At 31.3% G+C, this 11,639-nt stretch overlaps 1 protein-coding gene across 1 annotated transcript; it reads left to right on the top strand.

The window, feature by feature from the left end:
- The first annotated feature begins 3,610 nt into the window (after positions 1–3,610).
- On the top strand, positions 3,611–6,571 carry LOC109810428 (uncharacterized). Its single transcript, XM_083062601.1, has 2 exons — positions 3,611–3,732; positions 3,923–6,571. The coding sequence occupies exon 2, from the start codon at positions 4,673–4,675 to the stop codon at positions 6,365–6,367; it is 1,695 nt and encodes a 564-aa protein (XP_082918727.1). The 5' UTR covers positions 3,611–3,732; positions 3,923–4,672; the 3' UTR covers positions 6,368–6,571.
- Positions 6,572–11,639: the final 5,068 nt, after the last annotated feature.

Raw genomic sequence — 11,639 nt, 5'->3', positions numbered from 1 at the left:
ATCGTGGTGTCCTAGGAAAGATAAGACAAAACTTTATAAAATCCTTTTAGAACTACAACTAGTTCTGATGTCTAAGGGCCCAAAAATGTGCCAAAAATTTCTGCCCCTACACTTTGGATTAAGTTTTCTTTAGGAAGCTATTTTAGGATTAGCTTAGTATTGTTATTAGGCAATTAATCGATCTAACTTGTAAATAAATCTAAATTAAGTCCACAAAATTAGTCTATTAATAGGTATAAAAAGACCTGTCTTACACATTTTTTTCTCATTTTTTATATTTGAAGTTGTTTCGCTCTTAATTCTATAAAGTTCTTAATTCTGTTAAAAAACCTCCTTTCTAACATTGCATGATAATTTCAGATTTAATTAATTTGTGTCTCTATCAAGAACAACCTAAATTTGTTCATGTACTATAAATCTAAGAGGAATTTAGTTATTTTTATTTTATAATGATCCAACAATACTATCATCTCACATGGATAAATTCAAAAAGGAAAAAAATTAAGAAGAGAAAGTCAATGACTAAACTCCATAGAAAAAAGATGACTACTCACAGTTACTCTTAGAAAAAAGAGTAAAAATCTTGGGGGAAAAAAAAGAGAAAAAAAAGACTTGATCCTAAGCTATTGCCCCATTCCATGAGGGCTTTAGTCCTTGGGTACTTTTCCTAGGTTTAGAATACTATTTAAACTCATGGGCTAAAAAGGTTCAGGCCCAAATTACAAAAGATAGAACACAAGTGTTAGGGTTGCTCATGGGCTTTGACCACTTGCTCATGACCGTGAATGAATATACTCCAATGTATTGAAGTAAGAATAAAGCTACTCACTGGACTAGTCACGACCATGAGCAATATCAAGCCCCAAAAATGTGTTTCTATTTATATATTTGGTCTTTTAAGCTCCTGATTATACTTTAAAGGGTCTGTAATGTCTTTCATTTTTTTACTTTTCGTGCCTTTAAGCCCGAAATAGGAACTCCTGAAATATAAATACATCCAACCCATAACAAATTCCCAAAAAGTAGAAAATAAAAACAACGTGCTATGAGCAAGTCCTAAATGTCAAAACATGCAATTTTTCCTAAGTAAAATACAACATATCAAGACTCACAAAAAAATTATATTTTTTTTAATAAAATTTAGCTAATAATAAAAAGTGTATTTTTAGTTGATAATTGTCAAATATGTATATATTGGTGAGTAATATTAGACAATTATCAAATATGTCTTATATTTTTTTATTATGTTTTTAACAAGAATAAGCAATAAAATTTGAATAGGTTATTTTACACACATTTTATTATTTATTAGATATTTTTAATGTTTTTAGTATTTTGAGACACATGAAGAATATGAGAAGAGAAAGATCTATGGAATAATAAATAAAAAAATAAATAAAGACAATGGACACCTACTCTATAGAGAGCCTCGCTTAAAGCGAATTATTCCGATCCCTTGTATTTGAAGGTTGAAGATAAAGATCGTTTTAGTAAGGCTATTTGTATTCTTAATATCCGTAATTGGTTATATCTTTTGGTTTATCATTATTTTAAGCTTTATTTTTAAATTACATTTTAATAATTTTTTAAAACATTATTAATATCATATAATATAATTTAAATTGTTCATTATAAATTTAAGATTTAAATATATTTTTAATCTGTGTAAAAAAAATTTGATTTTGACCTTTAAAATATTTTTCTTTATTTTTTTTTCTAAAATTTGCTAACGTTGTTTTTTATCTTCAAAAATAAGCAAATTTAGTTTTAATCCCATCAAAATATTTTTCTTTGATTTTTATTTCTCTAAAATTTAAAGTCACTCTTTTTCATCTTTAATAATCACTTTAAGATGAATAAATAACATTTATTTTATTCATTATAAAAAAATTTAGTGGTATTAAGCATTCTACATCCACATGACATTATTCTGTATTTCGCTCATTGTGGAAAATTATTCATTGTTGCCTTTTGTAGAAGTGTGAGTTATCTCTCATTCCTAGTGTGATTGATCATCCTCTTGGATTTGTTACTAATTATTGTGTTAGTAAGTCATTGTCTCACCAACTAGTTAATCATATGTGAGCTTTGATGGGTTCCTCCTTTTGCTCATTAGCCTAAAGGGTATTAGCATTTGTTTCTGATTGTTGTTCTCTTTCCAAGGTTAGGTTCTTACGCGTTACTCATGTGCCACTAGAAATACACTAGTGGAAAATCAGTCTTTTACATCATTGTTTTCTCGTCGGTCATAAAAACACCCAACGTAAAAAATATGCAGTGACATTTTTTAAATTAATCCAAACTTTTTTACGTCAGACCCCCTTTGGTATGACGTAAAAATTAAAATCTACGTCGGATATGAAGTATAGTCCGACATAGATTTCAATTTTTACGTCGAACATCTTTTGGTCCGACGTAAAAAAGTTGTTTTATTCCCCCAGCACCTTCATCTTTTTCGTGCGTGCAAGTATTTTTACATGTTTTCCTCTGGTGATTTCCGGCGACGACAATGACGGTGAGCGGCGACGAATTGGGTTGAAGCATTTAGGCGTTTTCACGGATAGAGGTTAGTGCTTTCATGCTTGTGTTGATCTTTTTGTGTAAAAATATTGTTTTACTTTTGCACGTGAGTGTTTTGACACTATTTTCCTATCCAACGGTTTTCAGTGACAGCAATGATAGACCTTTGGGTGTTTTCCGTTCATGGTGCACGGTGGCAAGACCCATTTTTTATTCTGGACCTATCTCTCCAATTGAATTGAAGCATTTGAGTATTTTTTGGACATGTTTATGGATTGAGATTATTTTTTTATTTATCTGTCAACCATTTTACGTCGAACGTGGAGATGTCTGACGTAATTTTACGTCGGCTAAAATACCTGACATAAATTTATGTCTCCCGCATTGACGTCGGACTTTTTTATAACGTAAAAAATCTAAAATAATAGACGTAAAATATCTCTTTTGTACTAGTGATACCACTTCCCATCTAACTTGCACGTGTAAGGCATGGGCACCAACGTTCATCTTGAGCTAAGATTGAACTCACATGAGATTCCTAATTGGATTACTTATAATTTCCTTGTTGGTACGTAGACATAGCTAATTCAAAATTCTATTTCATTCCAAGACATAACTTGTATTGAGGTGCTTCATGTTCAATTGGAGTTCACTCCTAGAAATAAAGCCCCCCACCCCTTGTGAAAAACATTGAAAGGACTAAAAAAATTATGAGCATAACACACTAATATAGTCAAGGACGGAGCCAAGGGGGGACCTACGGGTGCCACGGCCCCCCCAACAATTTTAATTTTTTTTTATATACATATATATTACTATATGGCACCCCCTATTTTTAATATAAACTCATATGTATAATTAAATGAATAACCCAAATTTATTTTTTTATTCAACTTTTGGACTTCTGGTACGGCCTGCTATGTGGTATCACTTTGGAATTTTTTTTTTTTTAAAAAAATGTAGCGCCTCATTTGATCATTCCAATTCTTGCCTTCTCAATTCTCAAGTAACACTGGCAATAGGAATAGGATTGGGTAGTGACTATTGACTAGTTAGCATCACAATTCACAGCTTGCACCACGTTAATCAATAATCATCAATTCGTCATTGATTCTTATTTCATAACAACACCTGCACCGCATCATTGGTTCTTCAATCTCTCCTTGGCTCCTTGCGTCTTCAATCTCTCTTTTTATTTTAGTTCTTCAAAAGGTAAATTAACACTTCTTTTTTGTTACTAATATTTTAATGAATGTTTTCTTTTAATTGTTTTAATATTTTCCCCTTTGCTATTATGCTGAAAACCCTTTTCCCCACAATTTAATTAGAATTTGTTAAGAGTGTTACTGTGTTAGTGTTGTTGCCTATTTCGTATGATTTTTATAGTTTTAAATTCTTTTAGGTTCAATGAAGATGAGGAAGACAACTATTGAATCATTTTTCAAAAGAAAAGAGAGAGATGATGAAGAAACACTGTCTAATACACCAATTTCAAATTTAGATACAAATGTTGATGATGTTGCTGAAGTTGATGAGCAACAGCCACCTCCTCCCAAAGCTTTGAGGACTGAACAAGAAACAATTGAGAGTGGTACCTTGATTCGCGATCCTGGAAAACGTTTACAAATTTGGAACTATCCTATTAATCAACAAGATGATATTCGTAGGGCGTATGTGAAGTTTGGACCATATCAATTTTTAATGGATTTGTATCCACTTTCAGGTCTTGAAGATCATCCTCGCCGATTTCAAGCTCATTGGTTTAGAATGTTTTCTTGGTTAGAATATTCACCGGAAAAAGATGCTGCCTATTGTTTTCCATGTTTTTTATTTTCTAAAAAACCAAGTCCATTCACTTCGGCAGGATTTAGAAATTGGAAGAAAGTGAATAATAAGATTGTGCATTTTTATCTCACATGGGGAAAAATATTAATTCTGTTCACAATGCTGCTCTTAGATGTTTAGAAGATTTCAAGAATCAATCATGCCACATTGATAAAGTGTTGAACAAGCAAACTTCACAGCAAATTCTAAGCAATCGGTTGCGTCTTAAAGTATCCATCGATGTGGTTAAATGGTTGACATTTCAAGCTTGTGCTTTTAGAGGACGTGATGAGAGTTTGTGTCAACAAATCGAGGTAACTTTCTTGAAATGATTAAACTCTTAGCTTCTTATAATAACGAAGTAGATCAAGTTGTCTTGGAGAATGCTCCTCAAAATGCAAAATACACTTCACCTACTATTCAAAAAGAAATTTTAAATGTTTTTGCTAGAAGGGTGCAAAATGAAATTCGAGAAGAGATTGGTGATGCAAAATTTTGTTTGATTATTGATGAAGCTCGAGATGAATCTAAGAGAGAACAAATGGCTATTGTTATTAGATTTGTTGATAAGAATGGATTTGTTAAAGAGCGCTTCTTGGATTTAGTACATGTGAAAGATACTACATCATCCACTCTTAAGCAAGAAATCTGTTTAGTATTGTCTAATCATAATCTCAACATTGAAAATATTAGAGGCCAAGGATATGATGGAGCTAGTAATATGCGTGGAGAGTGGAATGGTTTGCAAGCTCTTATTCTTCAAGAATGTCCTTATGCATATTATGTACATTGTTTGGCTCATCAGTTACAATTAGCTCTTGTTGCTGCATCTAAAGATTCAAGTGATGTTCATGCTTTTTTTCAAAACTTGAGTAGGATTGTTAATGTTGTGTGTTCTTCTTGCAAACGCAATGATGAGTTACATGATGCTTATGAGACTGAAATTGCACGTTTGGTTGCAAATGATGAGATTGAAACTGGGAGGGGAGCTAATCAAATTGGCACACTACAAAGACCTGGAGATACTAGATGGAGTTCTCATTTCAATTCAATATGTAGCCTTCTACGCATGTTTAATGCAACTACTTCAGTTCTTGAAGATTTGGTGGTTAATGGAACTGGCTCTCAACGAGGTGATGCTACTTATGCTTTCAGAGTATTGATGTCTTTTGAATTTGTTTTCATGTTACATGTTATGAAAGAAATTATGGGAATCACAGACAAGCTTTGTCAAGCTTTGCAGCAAAAGAATCAAGACATTGTGAATGCTATGTGTTTGGTTTCTAGCACAAAGTCACTAATTCAAAAGTTAAGGGATTTTGGTTGGGATTCTCTTTTAGAAAATGTTAACTCTTTTTGCAATAGCCGAGGTGTACCAATTCCTGATATGAGTGCTACTTACTCTGACATAATTCGAACTCGGCTTAAAAAGGATTCTGTGACAGTTGAGCATCATTATCGTGTAGATATATTTACTGCAGCGATAGATTATCAATTGAAAGAATTGAATAGTAGATTCAGCGAGCAATCAACTGAACTTCTTATGTTGAGTGTAGCTTTGGATCCTAAAGATGCATTCAAATCATTTAATGCTTGTGATATTTGTAGTCTAGCTAAGAAATTTTACTCTTCAGATTTTTCTGACCAAGAAATGATTCATATGGAATATGAATTGCAACATTATGAGTTTGATGTGCCAAAGGATCCCAAATTTCATAATTTGTCAACTCTTGGTGAATTATGTCAAAAACTAGTAGAGGTTGGCAAATCAAATGTTTATCCTTTAATTGATCGATTGATACGACTTGTTCTTACTCTGCCCGTGTCAACAGCAACTACAGAACGTGCTTTTTCAGCTATGAAGATTATAAAAACAAGTTTGCGCAACAAGATGGAAGATGGTTTTCTTACTGACTACATGATTGTTTATATTGAGAAGGAGATTGCACGAAGATTTACAACTGATATGATAATTGATGATTTTTACTTCATGAAACAACGACGGGCACAACTTAAGAAATAAAGGTACATACTTGAATAACTTGATCTTGCAATATGTTCGATATATTTATCAAATGTAAATATGAGAAATAATTTTTATTAAATTATGTTAATTATTATCTAGTTTTGTCAGATAATATGCTTTTGATACTTTAATTTTCATTTATTATAAATTATATATTATTTATTCTCGGCCCCCCAGTATTGAAATCCTGGCTCCGTCCCTGAATATAGTATATGAAACATTGATATTTCAATTTGCTTCATATATTCGTATCTGATATTGATACTCTTGAATACTACTTTGATATATATTTGTGAAGAATCCAAAACTTTAGAAATATTATTAAAATCTTACTTCGTCTCAATATTTTTGGATACTTAATCGATACTTATTAATTATATATCAATGAAGTATCTTAATCATTAATAAATTATGAAGTGTCTATTACAATTAAATAAGACATGTAAATATGTTTAATATAGAAATATTGTCACTTAATGAACTAAAACTGATTTTTTTTTGTTATTGATGATTTTAAGAAAGAAATCAGATCGATAATATTATTTTTATTTGTAAATGATAGGGAGTAATTTATGATGAAATAATTTATAATTTATAGTTTATTTGTTTTTAGCAATGTATAAGAAGTATGTCTTTTAATTTATATTTGCAATTATATATTTATTATGTTTGTAAATTTTGATCAAAATTACTATCACAACATTTATTATATATTATGAATATTGATATATATGAAGATGTAAAGACAATTATCTTAAATATCGTATCTTATATATTTTAAAATAAGTGTATTGTCATATTGTATCTGATACACATATCATATATGTAACAATTCTGACTAAACGTTTGAAATAGTTACTTAACTTTTTAGTAAGTAAGCAAACAAGTAATTAAAAATCACATGGTTAAAAATAATAATTTTAAATTTTAAAGAAGTGAAAAAAAAAATTACAAGGACCAAAATTAAAATTTCTTCATTTTATAAAAACTAAAAATATATTTTTTTAGGTTCGTTCCTAGAGTATCTACCGCCGACAGCAGTGACTAATCTCCTCGCTACGTTGGAGGCACCTCAAAGGGTGGGATAGCTGGCCCCAAGATTTAACACGGCTGCATACACAAGGCAGATCTCCTCGCTACGTTGGAGGCACCTCAAAGGGTGGGATAGCTGGCCCCAAGATTTAACACGGCTGCATAAACAAGGCAGGATTCGAACCCCTGACCTTGCTTAAGCGTGGATTAACCCCTACCGCTGAACCACACGCTTGGGGTTAAACTAAAAATATATTTAAACTTGAATATTTTAAATTAGATAAATTATAACTTTAATTAGTTCTTTATTTTGTTACTAATATTTATTATAGTTTTTTATATTTTAAAAGATTCATTTTTGTCCTTTATGTATGTAAAGTGACACAAATAAATGCTTTCTCTCATTTCATTTAAATAAGAACAACCGGAGTTTATTAACTTCATCATATCAAGATTGGGTGATTTGTTGACAAAGTTTGACGATTTCTCTTGACTCAACTATTTCTATGGGTCGGGAGTTTTGTTAATTTGACTAATGATAGGTTCTTTTGTTCAAATAGTGTATTTATAGTTATGAAACGAAATAAGCTGTCTAAATTTAAGATGGATGACATGTTATTGATTTCTTGGACAAAGAAACTATATTAGTTAGGGTAGTAAAGAAAGAGTGAGGAGGATTTTCTTTTTGTTTGGTATTTTTTTGCAAAAATAAAAATCCCTATAAAGTTAATATTGAACTACAAGAAATCAAAGAAATGTGTTACATGTATAGGTATTAGATAAATACTTAAAAGACATACATAATTAAAATCTCTTCTCCTAAGATAATGACTCATCACCCTCATCCACAAGTTCTCTAATAATTGTAATTAGTGACAATTTGAGCACGTGATAAAATAATAGTCTTTGTTACCTACCATGCTTCAAATTCTACAAATCCAGAAATAAAGTATCACTTCAAACAAATTACACTTCAAAATATATAAGGCCATGTTCTTAATATGCCTATTTAAAAAGATCACTTTGTAGAATCTAACCTAAATCATTATTCAAAACAAGAAAATAACAAGTAAATATGGATATTTAAGTTATTCAAAGCTTCATTTATTTATTTAGCATTTTGGGACACAAAAGTTTCAAAATAAGGAAATAACAAGAATATATGAACAAAATTAATTACTTTTATTGTTATACTCATGCACTGTTTCTTTAAAAAAATTTATTAAACCTTCAAATTTTATTTCCTATGAATGCTTATGCTTGTGTTTATTGAATATTTAAAGTTAAACTTATTTGTATTGGTATGGTAAAAATTTAAGCATATTCATCATGTGTGCATATGGTACAAGGACGTTGACATGCATTAAGTAATGTGCCAATAAACTAAATTAAATTAAACATCATGATTGCTTTACTCATAGCTCGATTTTTGATTCTTTTTCTTATTTTTGTCACATTTAAGGGACAAAATACTAAGGATCTTTTTTATATTATTTGTTTTTGTAGATTTTTTATTAGTTGATGATACAATGGAGGAATATTTTAAAGTTGTGGTTCATCATGGGGGTAAATTTGTTACCCATGATACAATGAAATACATGTGATTTAATATAAATTAAAATGTAGTTGTGTTGCTGATAAATGATCATATTTTGAGGTTTTTGACATCCTCAAAGAGATGGGTTATCCTTGTGTAAATGCATTGTAGTAAAAAGTGAAGAGAAGGATTTGAAGGTTGGGTTAAGGAGTTTAAGGATTATAAGGTGTATTATAAATAGTTACCATAGAAAAATGTCATGGGAGGGTGGAGATGTATGTTGAGCATCCTATTTCACTAGTGGAGCTTGTGTAAGGTGAGGTTCAACTATTCAAGGTGTGTTGTATGGTGAGGGTGTTTTGCATGATCCATTTCTACTACACAACCTAATAAAGTGGTTGAAGAGCCCAATGTTAGACCAAAGACAATGGCAAGTAGGAAGAGAGATTCTTGCACTGTCAAATATTCTTGGTAGTGATAGGGAGGATGACAATGAAAACAGTGCCAATAGTACAACTGCTGTAAGATTTAGTGATGAAGAGGAAGAGGCTAATAATGCTAAAAGGGGAACAAAGAAGGATAACAATTCATAAGTAAGCACTAGTACCAAAAAAAAAAAAAGAAAAAAAAAAAAGACCAGAGACATTAATGTTTATACAAATCAATAATAAGAGACAATTTGGAGTTAGGAAACACCAATCAACATGTCAAAGAAGACTTTGAGACGATGATTACAACTCAGAGGAGTTGGACAGTGGGATAGAGATAGATGACAGTAGGGGAATAAAACCAAAGTACCCAATCTTTATTTTGCCAAAGATGATGAATGACTATAAATGATAAGTGGGTGAATATTTTGCTAGTAAATATGATTTCAATGAGGCAATCACGACATATGTTGTACACTTTGGTAAGAACCTAAAGATTGTAAAAACTGATAAAGGATGAAGATCATTTATAAAGAAGGTTGTCCTTGATCAACATATTGTGCAAAGCTCTCAAATGAGAAGATACGATAGTTAAGGACCTTGAAAATAATCACTCTTGTTGCAAAGGAATATAAATTGAGATCGTTGAAATCCTAATGGTTAAGCAAGAGATTATTCTCTGGTGTCAAAGAGAACAGTAACATTAAAATTATTGATGTAAGAGATTATAAGGTTCATGAAAAATAGAGCTCTAGCATTACTAAGTCTAAGGCCTTATGGGCAAGGTATTTCGCGGTCTTTTGTTGGTGGTTCCTTTAAAGAGCAATACACACACATACATGACTATTGCCATGAACTTTTGAGATCTAATCCAAGGTCTACTATTAAGTTATCAGTAGAAGCTTACCAAGGTGGAAATGAGGATTTACAACAAGTGGAAAGATGTTTCAACCTTACTTTCCAAAGACCTTATGGTTGCTTCAGGGCATGCAAGGAGTGTTTTTTAAAATGTAGACCCACTGTTGGTTTAGATGGTTGTTTATTATATCTAAGACTTGAACTCGAGATTTTGAATTTAAAGACCAATCACAGCACTAGTTAGATCAACAACAGTTAATGTTGGTTTAAAAGCCTGGAGACTTAATTTCTTTTTAAATAAATTATAAATTTATCGGTACACAGTCAATGATATAAAAGGCTTAAATTTTTACTAGAATGGCTATTAAAGATGGGTCTCGTGTTTATGTTACATTGGTAGAAGTTCTAATGCATTTTAATAACAGACTCCGGGAGAAACTAAGAATATCTATCAAAATATATTCAAATAATGTAGTTTTGAATTTATAGAAGAAAAAATTGTGCTTTACAGTGTTCTATACATGCGAAAAATACATGACTTCATAACTACATTAATCATGACTATTTCATTTCTTGGAAGTTGGTAGGGGTTACTTCCAACAATTGATGAGTTGCTTCCAATTGTAGACCAAAGGTTCTGTATGAGACACTTATACAACAATTCCAGGTAGGGGTGTGCAAAAAATCTAAATTGATCTGAATCAATCCATAACCGATCCGATCCATATTAAAAAATCCGATCCATTTTGAAAAAAAATCCGAACCGATCCATTTTTACACAGTGGATCGGTTTGGTTCGGATTGGTTTTCTAAAAAAACCGATCCATATATGAGTAAAAAAGTGGATAGCTGCACCGCACCAAACCGATCCAATTTCAAAAAAACCGATCCATATTTTAAGAAAACCAAACCGATCCACTTTATAAAAAATGGATCGGTTAACCGATCCACTTTTATAAAACAGTTCGGTTCGGTTTGGATCAGTTTTTTGAAAAAACTGATCCATGAACACCCCTAATTGTAGGAAGAAACACCCAGATTAAGGCTAAAGCAAATCATGTATGCGGAAAGCTGCCAAAGCCACATACCCGCAACCCTGGGAGAGAGAAATGAGAAGAAAAAAAATGGCTTACAAGCATAGCATGATCATGTTCATTTGAATTGCATTTGGATCAACAATATTTACTTTTATCATCAAATTCCTCCAAGATACTAGAGTAAATCTAGGTTCACAACAAGGCCTAAATGCAAAATATTACTAAATAATATATGAAGCATTTAATAGTGTACTTGATATATACTTGGGACTAGGCAGAAGCCTATAATCACCATGTCGAAGGAAATACATTGATGGAATCATGCTAATGCCAAGAAAATCAAGAAGTAATACATTGAAGGACCCAAGAAAAATAAA

This window comes from Cajanus cajan, chromosome 8 (assembly GCF_000230855.2).
Source record: "Cajanus cajan strain Asha chromosome 8, NIPB_CcT2T_4, whole genome shotgun sequence".
In the NCBI taxonomy this organism is placed as follows: domain Eukaryota; kingdom Viridiplantae; phylum Streptophyta; class Magnoliopsida; order Fabales; family Fabaceae; genus Cajanus; species Cajanus cajan.
Note: the sequence above shows the minus strand (reverse complement) of the source record. Positions and strands in the feature narration are given on the sequence as shown.

Coding starts and splice junctions, on each gene's coding strand:
- LOC109810428 (XM_083062601.1), top strand. CDS start 4,673: ATGATTAAACTCTTAGCTTCTTATAATAACGAAGTAGATCAAGTTGTC.